This window comes from Chanos chanos, chromosome 9 (assembly GCF_902362185.1).
Source record: "Chanos chanos chromosome 9, fChaCha1.1, whole genome shotgun sequence".
Lineage (NCBI taxonomy): Eukaryota > Metazoa > Chordata > Actinopteri > Gonorynchiformes > Chanidae > Chanos > Chanos chanos.
This window is the reverse complement of record NC_044503.1, coordinates 5,811,855-5,831,690: the sequence shown is the minus strand read 5'-3', so window position 1 is coordinate 5,831,690 and position 19,836 is coordinate 5,811,855. Positions and strand designations below refer to the sequence as shown.

The window sequence follows — 19,836 nt, the reverse complement described above, 5'->3', positions numbered from 1 at the left end:
TGAATGATGTCCGTAGTTAACATCGGTCTAGGATATTGCATGGCTGATTTAAAAGTATTTAAAGCGGTATCCTTTTTCCCATATGACCTATTACCTTACTCCTTCATTTGTTTTAAGTGTTTGTGTGCGAGAAACATTCAGTAATGCTCTCAGATTCTAAGTGTGTTTCGTAACACTTTGGCAGGGACGTGAAAATTGTACATAAATTCAGACGGCATTCACTGGGTTTCCTGTGCTCAATCAGACACGTATTTAAAGCTATCTTTTGTCCTTGTTATGACCATTCATCTTTGTTTTTGTTAAATTACTCCTAAGGACTTTTGTTTTGTTTACTCTGCTTAGGGAGCAAATATTTGAGACAGAAACCTGAAAAAAAAGGGATCGTTCATGTATGGACGGCAACTCCTTCACATGATTACGAGAAAATCAAAACACGTTTGACATTCCCAGCATCTGCCGCTTCTGCTCCATCTGTAATCAGGGGGATTGCGCACCGACTAGTCTGAATAGGCTAATAAATGCCCACAAATGACTGACTTATGCGTGTGGACGATCACCATGGCGACAAAGCGAATGCAGAAATGGAAGCGTGGAATCGGTTGCCGTGGTGACATGATTTGATGCTTTGTGAGACCTTAAAGTTTGCCAACGTCCTTGTGCCAGAGACAGGAAGTGAAAGGGGCTTTTCAGAGAGAGAGAAAAAAAACCGGCATTTCTTTGAGTGATAACTGTGCATTGTTATGACTGACAATTCAAAGAAAAACCCACTGAATTCCAGGCTCAGCTGTTAAGCACGTCTTACGCCTAATGTAATGCAGGAGGCCGACTGTGAGGAGAAGAAAAAAAGCACGATCCTCATCCGACATTCTTCTGGGCCTGGGCTTAAATAATATTGTTTAGCATTTCAAAACTCATAGTAGAATAATTAGTGGTGTTGTAAGTGCATGTGGCGTCACAGCTTTTAATCTTCGTTTTGTAGTGCAAAACATAAATATAATTGGCCTTTGATTTGCGAAAGAAAGAGGGTGGATTTATCCAGTCCTCAAGGCACTAATACACTTAGACATGCCATGACCCACTACCAAGCCTTATCACCACTATGTCCCCTACTGACATGTTTTTCAACTCTGAATGTTTCTAGATTATTTACAGAGGGATGCTCTCTGTCTGTGGGTTACATTTCTGGACACTTGTGAGTCTAACAAATAAAATTGTCTGATTTGTCAACAGTTTTTTTGTTGTTGTTTTTTTAACAGAGCTTGTAGCAAATTAATGTTTATAATGTTGTCAAGACAATAATGACTCTTCTGGGAGAAGAGTTTGGTTTTCATAGATTAGAATTATCTGTTGTGGTTGATTTAGCTAGACTGTCATTTTTTAAATTAGTTTTCTCCGAGGTATGGCTGAGAAAACCAGATTGGCTGTTCACATATAGGCAAAACGGCAACTATGCTTATTATATACATGGTGGTCAGCTTTTCTTTCTGACCAAGATATTTTTCTGTTGTGTGTGTGTGTGTGTGTGTGTGTGTCTTTGTGTTGTTTGTTGTCGCTTGTTGTTTGTCAGGGTAAGGGATGCGTCAGTCGCGTGACCTTGGTCAGTGGACGCAGTACGTGCAATGCTCCCAGTTCATCTCAAAATAGAACGATCAGCTATTCTATTATGCTATTAGCAATTACCAGGATCAATTAGCAATCATCTGGAACAGAACACCGTCACATGCTCAGCTCATACCCTAAATCCGTATTGACAGCGATGCTCGACTCTGAGAATCAAAGATCTATTTAAAGGATGAGAACACACTATCAGAAGAAAGGACGTGTACTCAATCCGAGGAATTGTTTATGATTAAAACGGTCACACTCGTTTCAAAACCGGCTTTTAACCCATGTGTCCACATACTGCTCAACCTGTTTTTTTTTCTCGAAATAATCCTCTATTGTCCTGGGAGAGGGCTACGGGGTTGAGCTCGACTTTATTTTTTTGTAGGTAATGTTGGCTTAAAGTGGCTCACATGCAAATATATTCAAAATGTATGATGGTTTGACAATTTTTCTGTTGTGTTTTCCTTTTAGGTGTTACGCCCCTGAAGGCGTCTTCACTCTGTTTGTCCAAGCCCTGTCAAAATGGTGCCACGTGTAGAGATGGCCCTACAGACTTCCTCTGCCGGTGTCCATCTATAGGTCCTGCCTTTGCCAACTCACACTGCAGCTCCTCCAATGCCCTATGCCACGTTCCCGTCTGTCATGACAACGCAACATGCCAACTTACTAACGCCTACTCTCAGGAACTGGCGTGCCACTGCACGCTGGACGAATCTGGACACATCTGCCAATCCCAAGTCCAGCTCTGTGCCAAGAGGCATTGTGGGGAAGAGGTCTGGTGCAAACCGCTGTTAGAACCGTCCGAGCCAGGCTACGTGTGTGTATGCCGTCCCGGTTACAAGGGGGCTCTGTGTGAGGAGGAGGTCGACCATTGCACTCCAAATCCATGCCAGAACGGAGCCCTTTGCCGTAGCCAAGACGACGGTCCCACCTGCTTCTGCGTGCCGGGTTTCCAGGGTGCGCGTTGTGATATTGAGGTGGACGAATGCATCTCACGGCCCTGTCAGAACGGAGCCACCTGTGTTAATAAGATCGGCCACTACTCCTGTCTGTGCAGTCCGGGATACACAGGTGAGCTCTGGGGGCATGTGAAGGTCATAGTCTTGACACATCCATCGTTTCATTCACTCATACCACCAAACTCTTCAACCAAATGAAATTCAATCACTCATACCACCAAACTCTTCAACCAAATGAAATTCTTGGCATTTTAATGTTGAATCTCAAAATTAAGATGCCAGACAAGAGATGTTCTGGTTCCTGGTTTCTTGCGAAAGAGGCCGTTCCTCCAAAGCGCATTGAAATGTCTCCATCTAGTGGCAGCCTAGTGGTATGCTCACCCTGATTTGCATTCTACATGCTCAGCACTTTGGGGAAAAACTGTACATTACAATACTGTGTATTGTCACAGCACAGAGCAGGGGAAAGGACCGATATGGAAGTGTACTGAGGAGACAAAAGAGAAATTAATGTCATTATAGTTATTGTAATTATAGGACAATACACAATCAGATAAAGCATGATTGAAGATCTGCAACATATGACTGAATCAAAGTGTGATCAACCAGATGTGCAACTATTTGTCTTATTAATGAGAACGTGAGATGATTCTGCTCGAGAGTGATGTGTGTCATGAATTAGCCAGATATTATCAAATAACAAATTACATGCATTATATGCAAGACAACCTCAACACACGTATAGCGCCAAGATAAATAATTAAACATTTTGATAAAAAAAAAAAAATAATAATAATAATAATAAAAAAAAATGAACCTGAGATGGTAACCAAGAGACATAATCAACCACATCCAGTAGGGAATGACACTTTAACATCAGTTAGTTATCTGGAGTAACCGCAAAATAATTCACACTGAATACTTTACCTTTCTCTGCTTGATCTGCAGCCATTCCAGATGGTGCTTTCAGCCAAACACAGATCAGAGATAAGGAAATGGGCCCCACTGAGTTGATCTCCCTTTCTCTCTCTTTCTCTCTCTCTCTCTCTCTCTCTCTCTCTCTCTCTCTCTCTCTCGCTCTCTCTCACTCTCTCTCTCTCTCTCGTTCTCTCTGTTCTTTTCCCTCTGATGTGGCAGGTGCCAGCTGCGAGACTGAAATTGACGAGTGTCAATCACAACCCTGCCTCCACGGGGGCAGTTGCCGTGACAACGTGAACGGCTTCTCCTGCACGTGTGCGGCGGGTTTCCAAGGAGACCGCTGTGGAATTAACATTGATGAGTGCTGGAGCCAGCCATGCCAAAATGGAGCAACATGTATTGATGGCATTAATAGGTAAAAGCATTAATTAGATTTTGGCATATCCGCATTGTTTCCTGTCATCTTTCATAGAAAAAAAATATTATAATGAAATATGTTTTCCAAGTGATAGATTTTTCACAGACCCATTTATCAATAAACGCCATACAGAGATATTTAAATAATTTAGAATAAAAATATTTCGATTTTTTTTTAACATTTTAGATTCAGAGGTCCTCAGATCTTTGAAGTTATTTTATTTAATGGTTTAATTATATTCAAGCCAAAGTCTCACAGTTTGAAACATTCTCTCTCAGTTACGCCTGTAACTGCGCTGAGACGGGCTTTATTGGAGTCCATTGTGAGGAGCCCATTCCCCCATGCTACTTTCAGCCATGCCTCAACAGTGCCATCTGTCAGGACAAGGATGGGAACTACACTTGCAAATGCTGGCCAGGTAAAATACATAGAGGAGGCAACCATGTCCTCTCTCAGTTTTTTGATAGATAGATAGATAGATAGATAGATAGATAGATAGATAGATAGATAGATAGATAGATAGATAGATAGATAGATAAAGTTGCAGTTTTAAAGTGCTGATCTTCAATCAGCTTGACTCCACTTATATAGTAGGCTATATGATTTCTAGGAGAGTGAGAGTTAAAAACTTACTGAGCACTATATTCTACAAGCCAACTTTTTCCTTTGCCTAGTCAGAGACACTGTCACTCCCTTACCAACCATCTACCACCAGCTGAATGTCACAACTGACCACAGATCAGCAGCCATGGCCACAACTCACCCACTGCGGCTTATTTGCAGTAGACCAGCTCTGCCATTGAGAATACGAGAGTGAATATGCGTTCATGCGTCTGCAGGCTGCCCCATGGCTGGCCCTCAGCCATCCAGACTTGAGCCCATTACAGCCAATGTCACGCTACTGAAATTAATCTCCACGTGTGTACAAGCCGAATTACACTGCACTATTGTGAAATTACAAACGATCTCTTGTTTTCATTTCAACCGCGGTAGGGTCCAGATTAGCCAAAGCCGAGGTCAGCGAGAGTCATACCAAAAACATCGCAAGTATTTGTCATAAAACTAATTTTATTACATTTCCCCGGTTGTGCTATGGTTTTAACACATGTTTAAAACATCGACACAGATGAACCTAGTCCCCCTCTCCACTGCGTTGTGGTGGTTGTTATATATATATTTTTTTTTTTTTTGTTTAATTGTTTATTTTCGTTTGTTTGTTTGTTTGGGACAGGGTTTGCGGGCAGTCACTGTGAAGTGGACGTGGATGAGTGTGCCAGCAGCCCCTGTCTCCGTGGAGGCACCTGTATGGAACTCTCCCAGCCTGGGCTTTATGGCATCGAGCCCCTGTTCCCACCCCACTACGACCCCAGTCATGTCGCGGGCTTCATATGCAAATGTCAGCCAGGACACACGGGTAACTCCACGTATTACATCAATAACCCTACTCAGGCCATAACCAGCTGTATAACAGTTGATTCAGATAGGGACAAATGATACAGAGAAACTTCATACACGTCACAATAATCATCACATTACCATGTTATCCCTGAATTTTCATGTAAATGACAGCTGACACTGGTATAATATTGGTATCATTAAGTTAAGGCTATAGAGTAGTGGCAGTATAGGAGCCAAGCTCAGCCTGAAGCTTGGGTGTTGAAAGATTGCAGAATGATTTTTGTGTGTGTGTGTGTGTGTATATTTTGTAGGAGGTTGTTATAACGTGTAATATACTGTATGTAACCTCTGGTGGAGAGTCTAAGCACATAATCTGACTTCACTGACGGGGGTTATTTCTCAGCTTAAGCTCCATTCCTCAGAAGGACGGATCCAGTAGCTCCGGCTGAGGGAAAAAAACAAGTTGTTAGTTTGCGGTGTTAGAATGCACGTGTTATGAAAGCAGATTTCTAGCATTTTCGCTTATGTAAAACAAACAGTCGCGATCAGCTGTATGCCAGGTAGTAGCATGCGGTGACTAGGACTAAGAACTGGCTTCTAAAATTGTTCCTCCGCTAAAGGTAAGATGCTCAAATTGCATTAAGCTAATCTCGTGGATCCTGATTGAGGAGACTTTTGCCCCGGGTGAGTCAGATTCCTTTGTGGAAAAAGAAGCGGACGTCGAAGGCCAAGACATTGACATGGATAATAAGAGAGATGAGCTTTTCCATTGGACAACGCACATTAATGGATGTGTGTTAACTTCCTGGACTAACCAGTAGTTATGATGATACTCAGAGTGTTGGTCTGGACTATCCTGTTATTCAGTGCAGGTAAAAAAAAAAATTGTATGTGTGTGTATATATATGTATATGTTTCTAAACAGTTTGTTCATTTAGTTCTCCTGACTGGGGAAGCTTGATGTGGATTCACACCAGGTGAAATGTAAAAATGTCTTTGTGCAGAGTACATGCAAAGGAATGCTGTTTCTTGATAATGTGTTTTGTGATTATTGCTACATTTACAATCTTTTAATATTTGAATTTAATTCTGTGTGTGTGTATGTGTGTGTGTGTATGTCTGTGTGTGTGTGTTAGAGTTCTGGATGTATTGTCTGTTGCATGGACGTAACAAAACACTTCACCTTAACTGGTTGCTGCCGTTACTGTAATAGAACTGTATATAGCCAAAGTCATAATAATCAACAGAAAACACACACACGCACGCACGCACGCACGCACGCACGCACATGCACACACAAATGCACACACGCATATGTACGCACGCACGCACACACACACACACACACACACACACACACACACACACACTCACACACAAAGGCCTTCTCCATGGCACAACTACTTGCCAGCAGAGTTTCATCATTATGCAAATTGCGTTGCTTGGCCATATTTACGAGGAGTCATTAACTGAATACTAAACTGTATAATCCAGTAGCTGAGCTGTGAACTTTAGACATAATGGTGGGATCAGCATTTCCATTCAACTACAAATTACAAAGCAGATTACATGCACCATTGAAGCAAAGCACAACCAGCCAATGCAGGCTTTAATGTACAAATGTACAGAGGAACCCACTGTCTACTGAGTAAAATGGAATATGTCCTCTAGGAGTGCTGAACAACATCAAATTCAGTGATATGGTGTTGGAAAGAAATTATTATTTGGTGCATGTATCCATACAGGTGTTGGGTTAACTGTTTACCTGTTTGTTTGTTTGTTTTGTCCAGGAGTACTTTGTGAAGAAGATGTGATTGAATGTGAAAAGGGTCCATGCCAGAATGGGGGCGTATGTGAGGACACCCAGCGTGGCTATATCTGCCACTGCCCTCCGCAGAGCCAAAATGGAGTCCTGTACGGAGGTCGCAACTGCACGGAGCGGCTTCTGGGCTGTGAGGGGCACGAGTGTCAAAATGAGGCAACCTGTGTGCCTTTCCTCAGCGAGGGTCTCCACGGTTACAGCTGCTCCTGCCGGCCGGGCTTCGCCGGCTCGCGCTGCCAAATGTCCACCACTTTCTCCTTTGAGTCACCTGGCAGCTACCTGCAGCTCCGGACGCCCCTGCTGGACGTGGAGGCGTCCTCCAACATCACGCTGAGCTTCAGGACTGTGCTGCCCAGCGCCATGCTCTTCCAACGGGGCAGTGACGGGGGAGCTCTCCTCAGCTTAGAGCTTTTAGATGGACGCTTGCACCTCAGCTTGAGCATAGAGGACAGCACCACCTCTGACAGGCACAGCTGGGCTGTTGACCTGCCCCACAATGTGACAGATGGGGAGTGGCACGCGGTGGAGGCCGTGCTGGATGACGGGGTTCTGGCTCTCCGCCTCTTGAGACCCTGCGAGGGGGAGTGGTGCCAGAGCTTGACTGAGGTGGAAAGCAGTTCTACGGGGATGGAGCCTACCCTGCAGAGTACGTTTATTGGAGGTTTGGCGGAGGGAGACGGCCCCTCGAAATTTGGCTCGACGTTCATTGGCTGCCTGAGGGACCTGTTTGTGGACTCACAGTTGATGGTGCCTGAGGATTGGCTGAGCAGCTCAGCGGTGAATGTGACTCGTGGATGCAACCATTGGGACCGGTGCCTGGAAAACCCCTGTGAGAACAGAGGGCACTGCATCAACCTGTGGCAGGGATATCAATGCAAGTGCCAGAGGCCATACGTGGGGCAGAACTGCTCAGATGGTAATAGCTCCCCCTATGGGAAGGATGAAAAATTACAGATGAGGTGTTCGTTTCAATAAGTTCAAGAGGTCAAACAGCAAGTCACGTGTTTCTGACACAATTTTAATTGTTCATATTCTGCAGCAGTAAACGCTGCGTCTATGTTTAAGTACTTAAAAACAAAATAGCACAAGAACATTGTGTGGTCACTAACAGCTTGTTAACATGTTTTTTTTTACTAGTAAACCACAACCACTGCTAATTTTAAAACATGACTCAAGTCAGTTTTCCCTTACACAGTAGTTCTACACTTTTGAGTTCTCACACACACATGCTGTAAAGTGAATGACCCAAACAAAACTTTTTTCTCAAATATGGTCCATGTAACATCAGTAATCTGAAGGTGTAAGTGTTTTGTTAGTGCCTCAGAGGCTCTGACTTGTGCTTCACCTGAACGCTGAATAAGATGCTAGAAGTTTTTCCTAAAGCTTAACCCAGATCAAATGTCTGAGTCTTGGACTGTCAAAAACTGACAAGATTTGTCAAACGTCTTGTGTTTTGCATTTAAGTCTTTGAAGTAGCCTCAGAGGACTGCCAAACTTCTAAAATTCCAATTTGACAGAATTCACAGTAACTTAACATCCTCCAAATCGATTTGGCTTGCTAAAGACTTTGCGAGTGGATTAGAGGTTTTTCAGTTAGGCTTCACACTTGCACTTCATTTACTAAATGGGATTATTTTTGTGTACAAAATAGTGTTTTATATTCTGATTTTGTAATCAGTTGTTTCCACGTTTCTTAACAGAGTATGTGACCGCCAGGTTTGGCAATGGAGACTCACAGAGCTATGCTGTGTTCACTGTCAGTGGGGAGACAGAGCAGGACATGAGGCTGTCCATGTTTGTACGCACACGCAGGCAGACCGGTCTCTTGCTGGTTCTGGCTAATGCCACCAGCCAGTACCTACGCATGTGGCTGGATCAAGGGCGTGTCGTCGTGCAGGTCAACAACTTTGAGGCGATCCGGGGAGAAAGCTCGATCGACGACGGCGACATTCACTTTGTCAGCGTGACCGTCGAGCAGAACCAGATGACCCTGTCGGAATCGGATCGCCGGGCCGGGCCGGTGGACGTCCGATCGGTCCACGTTCAAGATGGGGACGCGGTCTACGTCGGGGGTCTTGTGGAGCCTAAGGCCGCCGCCGCTTTCGGGGGTTACTTCAAGGGCTGTATCCAGGATTTGCGGCTTAACGATAGGAATCTGGAGTTCTTCCCGCTGGGCGTTTCGGGGAGTACGCACCCCCCGCAGCGCATGGCCAATGTCACGCGTGGCTGCACTGGAGATAACTCCTGTATGGTAAGGCACGAAATGTGGTCCTTACGCTTTAGAGTTTAACGGTTATGTTAACCCAACCTGTCAGTTATCAGCTTAAAGCTGCCTTTCTCTGCTCTAAATGGTTCCTTCCTTTTCATTTCCTCAAGTGGCTCACATACCAGCTTCTTAATTAGTGATTTAATTACAGATTACTTGTCACTGAATGGTTGCCCGTTAAGTGTTTTAAATCATTTAGGTTTCGGCTTTGAGTCTTCATGTCATATATATGAGATTTGTTTAAATGTTAAATTACAACAGGCTCTCAATTCTAACCAGCTCTGCATACGTATTGACTTGTACATTTCTCTAAATGTTCTGTACATTGTGTGTGTGTGTGTGTGTGTGTGTGTGTGTGTGTGTGTGTGTGTGTGTGTGCATGTTGTAGAAAAACCCGTGTGAGAATGGAGGAATGTGTTACGCAGTGTGGGATGACTTCACCTGTGTGTGCCCACCTAACACTGCGGGACGTCGATGTGAGGAGGTCAAATGGTGTGAACTCATGCCATGCCCACCAGAGGCGACATGCCACACCATCGACCATGGTTATGAATGTGAGTGAATAGATAAACAGACACACACACAAACACACATACACACACACGTTCATGCAGGCACATATATATATATGTAAAGGCACTCTAAAATTCACAATATTATCTTGCAAAGTGACTATACAGACACCCTCAGATTCACAATACTATCTTACAAAGTAAACTGTACATCTGTACTAATTTAATCTAATCTAATCCAATCTAATCTGGTCTAATCTAAAAAATGGACTAGATTAGACATCCTGTGTGTTTTTTGTTGATCTGGTCCACTTTTAAGTTGCAGTGCAAAGTTGTAAGCCTTTCTGCCAGTAGAGTCGACCTTAAACAACACAATATGTTAGTGGCGTTTAATCTCCTGAGGGGGCAGATTTATTTGAGCTGGGATTAGCCACCTTCGGATTACCTTTGATATACATTGAGTTGTACTGTCAGTCAGTCACGTTACCCCTGTATGACAAGTCTCATGAAAAAGAGGGGAAAAAAAACAGTGCTACCCCCTAAATATTTTACATCAGCCAGTGAAAATGTATCGAAAGAATCACTTAATGAATTAACTTGCATTGATGGAGATGTAAAATGCTGAGCAAAGATGGAAGGAGCAGTCTGTTTCTCGATTCATTCTCATTCTTCTCAAACTACGTCTTATATCAGTTAACAGTAATCTCATAGCACATTCTTTAGCATTTTAGATCAGATTGGGTGTTTAGTAATTCGTGCAGGAATATGATTTAAACACTAACCGACATTTCCATGCGTTGTCTCCCGTAGGCATTTCCAATGCCACCTTTCTGGATGAAGAAATGGTGTCCTATCGTGGGAATGGCTACATCTCACGCAACCTCAGCAAAATTTCTTTCACCATTCGTACCCGCAGACCCAATGCAGCTGTGCTGCATGCAGAGAAAGGTCTCGACTTTGTGACGGTGTCCGTACAGGAGGGCCTGCTCCACCTGGAGATGCAGAGCGGAACAGCCTCCGCCCCTCTGAAACTGCACAGTCAGAGATTTATAGCTGATGGAGAATGGCACAGTGTGGAGCTCTTCATGTCCAAGGCCTGGGCCAGTACCTCCACCTGGACCATGAGTCTGGATGGGATGGAACCGGTCATCTCTGAGGAAGATTCTGGCAATCTGGACTTTTTAAGGGAGGGAGCGGATATTTTTCTAGGGGGACTGGGCCCGGAGGCGGGCTGGAATCTGATTGGTTGTCTGGGAACCGTGGAGATTGGAGGAATCGCGTTGCCTTACTACAGCAACTCAGAGGTGAAGCTGCCTCGCACTCAGGTGGAGCAGTTTCTGAGGATGTCGCCCGGCCTCGTGCAGAGCGGCTGCCGCGGGGCCGACGTGTGCCGGCCCGACCCCTGCCTGAATTTGGGCGAATGCTACGACCTCTTCAACGCGTTTAACTGCACCTGCCCCTCTGGCCTGGCCGGCCCGCGGTGCGAGCTCACCTCTGACACGTGTGCCTCCAACCCGTGCATCCATGGCAACTGCACCAGCGTAACTCTGGCCTATGAATGCGTGTGTGAGGTTGGTTACACGGGCACCAACTGTGAGGTGGAGGTGGACACCTGTCATAATCATAAATGTGTAAACGGGGGCACCTGCCTCCGCGGTATTAACCAGTACTCTTGCCTCTGCGCTGAAAATTTCACAGGACCTTACTGCAAGTAAGTCCTACCACAAATTCCACGAAGCTGCCATCTTAAAAGTATTTACAGAATCAGTATTTTTGGTTGTTGCTGTTGTTTTGTTGTTCCTCTTCTTCTTCTTCTTCTTCTTCTTCTTCTTCTTCTTGAGGAAAATCTGCTCTCTTTAAAGCTCACTGAAAAGTGTTTGTTCAGTCTACTTGAAATTGAAATGAAAAACAAAACCCTGTGAATGAAGGAGACAAACAAGAAAAAAAAAAAACCCTACTCATTAGTTTTTCAGTTAGGGTGGCTGTTTGTGGAGATCCTGGTCCCACGTCTCACTCCTTAACCTTGATCTGAGGTAAAAAAAAAAAAAAAGAAAAAAAGAGAGAAACTGTGGAAAGAAGCCTCAAATTCAAATAAGGCACCAAGAGTAACAACAATATTCTCAAGAAACAACATCTTGAATTTCAAAAAAAAAAAAAAATCTACTCTTTGTGATGAAAAGTTCTCAAGAAAACACAACTGTAATATTCCTTTTTATGAACACTATAGCCTGGGGGCTGATTAGTTAAACAAAAACACAAATCCTCTAAGCATTTTTTTTTTTATCACATTGTTCCTGTGTGTGTGTGTGTTTGTGTGTGTGTGTGCATTCTTTGTAATGTCGTTTTCATGCAGTAGTGGTGGCTATAGCTGTACTTAAGCATCTCAAGAGTCACCGGTGAGAGAGAGAGCTCTTCTCTAGTGCATTTTTGTTTAGGCGTTATCTGCGCAATGCCTGCCAGCAGTTATCACATAAATACTGCCCCCCCCCCCAGTCTACTTCCTAACTTCCTTTTCTACCCTTTCAACAGCCGCTCACTATCAGGAGATGCTAAGCTACTCCCTCTATGGGAGAGGCCTTTGGTTCAAAGTTTTCCTGTAACAAAAATCTTTCTTTTTTTTTTCTTATTTGTTTGTCCTCTCCTCACTTGCTCTCTCCTTTTTTTTCTTTTCTTTTTTTTTTCTCTGTTTCACAGCAATGAGATCGAAGAAATTCCGTGGTACATCACTGTCAAGGACGTGTAAGCTCATTCTCTTTCTTTCATTTGAATCTTTTTTTTCTGTTCTATTTCTGTTTCTCAGTTATTTCTCGCTGTGCTAAAAAAAAAACAAACAAAAAAAAGCCTTGAGAGGCATTAGTAAAATGGTCCAGATGGATGATCGCACAGTTGACTGTAATGATGCCACATACAAAGCAAAGCAAACTGAGTGCGACAGAGAAAATATGCTCGTATCATATCGTAATACCCTACACACAATCTTTCTATTGTAAGATGTTCGGTATGGATCCCTGAAGGTGGGTCTGAGTTTATTACTTTCATATTAATATATCCAGATATTGCTGTAGGTGAATATGCACTCGGTGTCCGTGAGTCAGGAGGTCTATTGAGATGCTAATTTCATTATCCTGATGGCGTTTTAATCCTCTTTGGTGTCGGGACGCAGTAGGGGTGGGCAGACGGATAGGGGCTGCTCTCTCAGGGCCTGCAGGGGGAGGTTGGTCTCTTCATCATCTGCTCTCTCTCTCTCTCTCTCCCTCCCTCTCTCCATCTGCTTACCCTTCCAGGGTGCCCAAACTCCCGGTTTCCGTCTGCGGGGATGAGCACCACAGCTACACCTGCTTTAACGGGGGGAACTGCACTGAGACAGACCTGACCTGCAACTGCATGCCTGGGTTCACTGGTCATCGGTTAGCCAACAAGCCCCCCCCACCGTCATGGAATAACACTGCCTTAATTAACCATGATCAATGGGAATGGCTTGACCTCATTTAACATTGCTCTAGCTGATTCATAACTCTTCCAGTTCATGTTGACATTACACCTTAATATCTTCAGAATGAAAAATACTCCAGTGCCCCGTTGTATTTATTTTCATGACCTTTTAAGGAGAGGGCTTCGAATGCTACTCTGAATACTAATGAATACTCTGAGATGTCAAGAGAATAACAGGGTTTATTCTGTTTTTTAATATGATGGTTTGATATTATTGTTTTAATTGTTTTAATATGGTTTGATATCATTATTATTATTATTATTATTATTATTATTATTATTATTATTATTATTGTTATTATTGTTAAGCAACCACATTTTCACCTTTGTCCTGGAAATATTTTCCAAATTATTTTAGTATTGTTTGTAGCTCCACCTCTATAGTGGATAATGTGAAACCGAATGGGTTTTCACATCTTGACAAACAGATTTCTCCTAATTCCCAAGAAATGGAATTATTTGACCCCCCCGCCCCACCCCCCCAGCCTGTTTGAGCCAATCTGTCGATTTTCAACACTGGATGAAAGAGTGAATTAACACTCTTCTCTTCTCTTCTCTTCTCTTCTCTTCTCTTCTCTTCTCTTCTCTTCTCTGTCTCTGTCTCTGTCTCTGTCTCTGTCTCTGTCCCTGTCCCTGTCCCTGTCCCTGTCCCTGTCTCTGTCTCTGCCCCTGTCTCTGTCCCTGTCCCTGTCCCTGTCTCTGTCTCTGCCCCTGTCTCTGTCCCTGTCTCTGTCTCTGTCTCTGTCGCTGTCCCTGTCTCTGTCTCTGCCCCTGTCTCTGTCCCTGTCCCTGTCCCTGTCCCTGTCCCTGTCCCTGTCTCTGTCTCTGTCTCTGTCCCTGTCCCTGTCTCTGTCCCTGTCCCTGTCCATGTGTGTGAACAGGTGTGAACAGGACGTGGACGAGTGCAAGTCCAACCCCTGTCTGAACGGTGGTTACTGCCGCAACATGGTCAACAAATTCCACTGCGTGTGTGACATGAGCTACGCCGGCGAGACCTGTCAAATCGACGTAAGCGATCTTTATTTTTACGTTGCCATCCTGCTGTGGCAGCACCTCTTTCAGCTGCTGTCGTACCTGATCTTACGCCTGGACGATGAACCAGAGGTGGAGTGGGCCGCTGAGGAGTGATTAGTGTGTCTGTGAGTGTGTGTGTGCGCGCGTGTGTGTCTGTATCTGTGTCTGTGTCTGTGTGTCTATGTGTTTCTCTGTATTCTTAAGAGGTCTGTATAGAGGTCTGTATATATCTCTCTAATAGATTGTTATATTCCAGCTGTTGACTTGGTTGTTCAGGAGAGTATAAACACGATTCAGAGTGGGTTGGTTAAACACTACTGAGGCTGTGGACTAGCTTTAGACTTAATCTAGTCATCCATTCTTGTCCCTTACTGTAATAAACGAAGATTTAGAGATATGACTGGCTGTGTACTCCCCCCTGCTCATCAGGCAGTCACCTGCCATGGGTCCCGAGAACTCACTACTTACATGTGATGTTGTTCCTAATTAGTTGTAACTGATGAGAGATTTGACTGTACATATTTCGTATAAGAGCTCTCTGTTGTGCCTTAAATTCACTTTGTAAGAGTCGTGCAATTTTTACTCCTCAATGAAACATGGCACTGTTCCCTCTTTGTTTGATTTAAAACTGTTTGGATTTATGCTAAGAAAAGAACAAAAGGTTGCAAAAAAAAAACATAGACCTGAAATGAGTCAGTAAGGATGACTTTAGTCACAAAAGTAACATGAAAGGCTTGAAACGCTAATTAAATTATAGCATCAGCTGAAAAGTATAAGGATGATTTTCAAGGGGAGTCCATAGCGGAAAGGAATGCATCCTTTATGACTTTCACAGAATGTGTCAAACATTAACATACTGACTGACCTTTTCTTTTTTTTCTTTCTTTTTTTTTTTGAAAACCTTGAAGTAGGTTTTTTCTAAAGAGGATCAATTTAGATGTAATGTATTAGAAGAGCGAGAGGGAGAGACTGTAGACAGGATGCTTTATTTAGATGAGTGTCTTAGATACTTTTGGGGCATTTGACAAAATTGGTACTTTCCCAAAACAGTGGCATATGTGTAACGCAGCTACTTAACATCATATGATCTCAGAAAGGCTCCCAGCTGTATAACAGCTACTTAACATCATACATACTATCTCGCAAAGTCTCCCAGCTTTAACACAGCTAATTAACATCATACATATGATCTAACAAAGTCTCTCAGCTGTAAAACAGCTACTTAACATCATATGATCTCAAAAAGTCTCCCAGCTGTAACACAGATACTTAACATCGTACATATGATCTTACAAAGTCTCCCAGCTGTAACACAGATACTTAACATCGTACATATGATCTTACAAAGTCTCCCAGCTGTAACACAGATACTTAACATCGTATATATGATCTTACAAAGTCTCCCAGCTGTAACACAGATACTTAACATCGTACATATGATCTTACAAAGTCTCCCAGCTGTAACACAGATACTTAACATCGTACATATGATCTTACAAAGTCTCCCAGCTGTAACACAGATACTTAACATCGTACATATGATCTGACAAAGTCTCCCAGCTGTAACACAGATACTTAACATCGTACATATGATCTTACAAAGTCTCCCAGCTGCTGTTCAGTACGACAGCTCATGGCTATTTTGTGTATTCTCTCATAGCCTGTCGGTTTCTTCCTGTCTGTTTGTCTGTCTCTTTCACTGTTTGTATGTTTACTACATCCTAAAAAAAAGCCCCTCACTCATGTCTTACATGTCCTGTCTTTGAACTGTTGTCTTCTGTCTTCAAATAAACATTTTTTTCTCTGTTCTGTTTTTCCTTTCTGAATGTGTTTTTTTTTCTGTCCTCTCTTCACATTGCTTTAGCTGTCTCTCCATTGTGTCATCCACTGATTTTGTGTGTGTGTGTGTGTGTGTCTGTGTGTGTGTGTGTGTGTGTGTGTCTGTGTGTGTGTGTGTGTGTGTTTTGAGACATTTTGAGACTAAGTTATAACAGATAGCAGAATTTTGAAGGACAGCCCCTCTGTACCCAGACTGTCAAAGATATCAAAACCAGAGCGATAGACCACGCTGTCTTAGAACCGGCTTCAAAAATGACAAGTCAGCATTTTTTTTTGTGTGTGTGTGTGTGTGTGTGTGTGTGTGTGTGTGTACCCTTCTCCCCGCTCCTTATAAGAGCCATAGATGCTGACAGCAAGCGATGTGGGTACACTGTGTAAATGGATCAAAGCAAAGATTGGACTCAGGACCAGAGAAAACTTCAGGCCTGAATTCAAACAACTGTATTTGCAGGGAAATTGACATAGACCTAGAGATATTTGTCATATTTTTTTTCAGCGGCCAAATCAGTTGTTCTAAGCACCAGAGAGAAAAGATGATATCATTTTCCAGTCACTCAAAAGGAATTTGATGAAGTTGTTAAAGAGTTGTGAAAATGTGTGTTTGCTCGGTTGATTGGGTTCTGAGTTGTGCGTGAGAAGTGTCTGAAGCATTGTGTTTGTGTAAAGCAGGTTGTCCTTAACGTAAGAAAAGTACAGTGATGTAAGACCTAAAGATAGCTCTTCTCGGCAACGCTAATCTCCGCTAACAGGATATGGAAGCACAGGGGGGAAAAAAAAACCAAGGAAAAAAAAAATCACCTCGTTTAAAGATGTTTTATTGCTGCTTCTCAGTGGGATTCGGTGCGATTTGGAGTCACTTTCTCCAAGTGAAAATGAAACTGTCCAAGGGGATTTGCTCAAATTTTATGACTTCATAACATTTTCACAACAGGGTTTCACAACAAAGTTGACGCTGAATCCCTTTAAGGATTAAATTGGTCCAGTCGGGGAAAAAAAAAGAGATTATTCACAGAATTTTGACCTTTTTTTTTTAGGCTTTTCCCAGGAACTGTAATACCAGTTCTGAGATAAAATTACATGTCAATTACCCATCTGTCTGCTCCATGCTAAAATGTAACCATAAGAACAGCTGTGAGCTGCTAAGAAAGAAAAGATGACGATAATAAAAAATCTGTTTGGAATGAACTAACATTTTAATAAGATGTTAGTGTTTTAACAACATTAGGTATCTTACAGTACTACGGCACAACAGTAACGGTGACTGATCTAGTTTGATGAGGTTCTAACTCTCACTTTCATGGGCTGTCTTTGTGTGTGTGTGTGTGTGTGTGTGTGTGTGTGTGTGTGTGTGGCTGTACTGAGTGGCTGTCTTCAGACTGTCTGAAAAGTGCTGTGCAAGCAAAAAACAAGGCTGCACACTTCATGCGAAATGCAAGTCAGCATCACAGGGGTGGTGGCAGCCTGGCAGGTCTTAGTGCTGCAGGGAAAAGTATTGGAGCAGCTTATCTGTGTGACAAGCTCGTTTTTCTAGAGAAAGTCACTCTCGCACGCACGCATGCAGACACTCACGCGCACACACAAACACACACACACACACACATACTATCTCTCCTTCTTTCTCTCTCTCTCACAAGCACACACACACGCACACACACACACACATACTATCTCTCCTTCTTTCTCTCTCTCACAAGCACACACACACACACACACACACACAGACCATTGCCCACAGAAAAAGTTGGTGTTGAGATCAGCTGAATTTGGCCCGAGAGGTGAGACGCTGGCCTTGGCCCTCATCTGTGACTTTTCACTCAAACAAATGGAACCTACAGACTTTTCAGTCTAATAAAGGGGACCTGCTGGCTTAATAATGTGCTGGCTGACCTATGTCTTTCTGACTGGAAAGATTTACCCATGTTTCTTGGGAGGTAATGTGTATATGTTTGCATGAACACAGGCACAAGCCGTGGAGGATTTGCATGCTAGCAAGAAGACATTTGTTGCATGTAATACCACTAATATATGGCAATAATATCTGAATTCATACATTCCTCAAGGGATTATTATTATTATTATTATTATTATTATTATTATTATTATTATTATTATTACAGAGCATTGTGGTTGTGCTTTGCACTACGAAAAGCCAAAGCAATAGAAAATATTTTCAGTTTCATTTTTAAAATCCTTGTTTATCATGTTCCTTGGATTAACTTCAATTAACTGTAATTAAGGAGCACTCTCCTTAATTATCATATATTTCATTCTATTGAATTTTTCCGTAATTAATAATCTCTCAACAGTTCAGGGTAATACAACCATATATCAAGGCAACATCACACATGTAAGTTCATATGTATTTTATTTTTTTATAGTAATGAAGAATAATTGCATTTTGGTCGTTCTAGTACACTGTTAAACAATTCAGAGCAATGGTAATGCAAGTGTGCAAGGCAGTTACTGAAATACAAAAATCTCAAACAGTTTAGTCAATCTCTTACACAAAAGAAGACGAGCTGGTCTTTTGTCTTCAACGGTACACTTTTTTTTTTTTTTTTTTTTTACACGATCAAACATATACCCTCTTGCTGGGTGTGTGATGTCTCCTGTGTGGTGTGTGTGTGTGTGTGTGATTCTCTGCAGAGTGTGAGTGCTCCACACAGCTTGCGCGTAGCAGCTGTTCTGGCTCCGTGTCTTGTCGGAGCGGTAGTCATAGCCCTTATGCTGGCGTTGATGATAGTGAAAATGCGTGAGAAGCAGCAGATGGAGAGGATGCAGAATCCTCTTGCCCTGGAGCAGAGCTGTACGCCTGCAGACCTGGCCGTCATCTCTTTCAAACTGGCTCCGGTAGAGCGCCCTAGTGTAAGACTGTCCAGTGCAGGACAGGATTCCCTGTGACTGTATGCGCTTTTGTGTGTGTATGTCAGGATGATGGATAAATTTTCATGCTGTTTTCGAGGGACTTATGTTTAAATTAATGACAAACTGAAATTTATCTTGATCTATAGACCATAAATATATATCCACTCATTAGTAACTGTGGTCTTCTTATGTCAAAACAATACAAGACTTTTATTTTCTTTTGACCATTTTGCAGAGAAAAAAAACCCCTCCTGTTTAATTTATATGGAACAATGCTCTTCTGACTGTGTCTTTTCAATTTAGTTTTCCATGTGGAGAAGAACCAGTTTTGATGTGTCATTCAGTCAGGTCTATTTGAATGAAATACAGAAAGTACAGTCACATTTCAGTGCTTATCATTATGTCAGTTTGGTATGGTATGACACCTCCATTCATCTGTCACTGACTCTAGCTGCTATGTGATTTCCTTTAGCTAAACGCAGAGAGTGTGGCCTCGGACCTTCTGCTGTCGGTGAGCCTCGTGTCTGTGGTTCTGCTCTTGGTACTGTTTGCATCGGCCACGGCGCTGGTGATGGCGCTCAACCGCAGGGCTACTCACGGGACCTACAGCCCCAGCCGCCAGGAGAAAGAGGGTTCTCGCGTGGAGATGTGGAACATCGTTCAGCCTCCGCCAATGGAGAGGCTGATCTGAGAATTCCTCAGAACAACAAACAGACAGACTGAACCAC

The 19,836-nt window shown here is 43.0% G+C and overlaps 1 protein-coding gene across 1 annotated transcript; it reads left to right on the top strand.

The window, feature by feature from the left end:
* The first annotated feature begins 1,575 nt into the window (after positions 1-1,575).
* Positions 1,576-19,799, top strand: crb1 (crumbs cell polarity complex component 1). Its single transcript, XM_030784329.1, has 13 exons — positions 1,576-1,597; positions 2,077-2,676; positions 3,702-3,897; positions 4,179-4,318; positions 5,132-5,314; positions 7,089-8,036; positions 8,821-9,371; positions 9,775-9,940; positions 10,709-11,609; positions 12,593-12,637; positions 13,183-13,305; positions 14,272-14,398; positions 19,581-19,799. Exons 1-13 carry the CDS (start codon positions 1,576-1,578, stop codon positions 19,797-19,799), a joined length of 4,221 nt encoding a protein of 1,406 aa, XP_030640189.1.
* Positions 19,800-19,836: the final 37 nt, after the last annotated feature.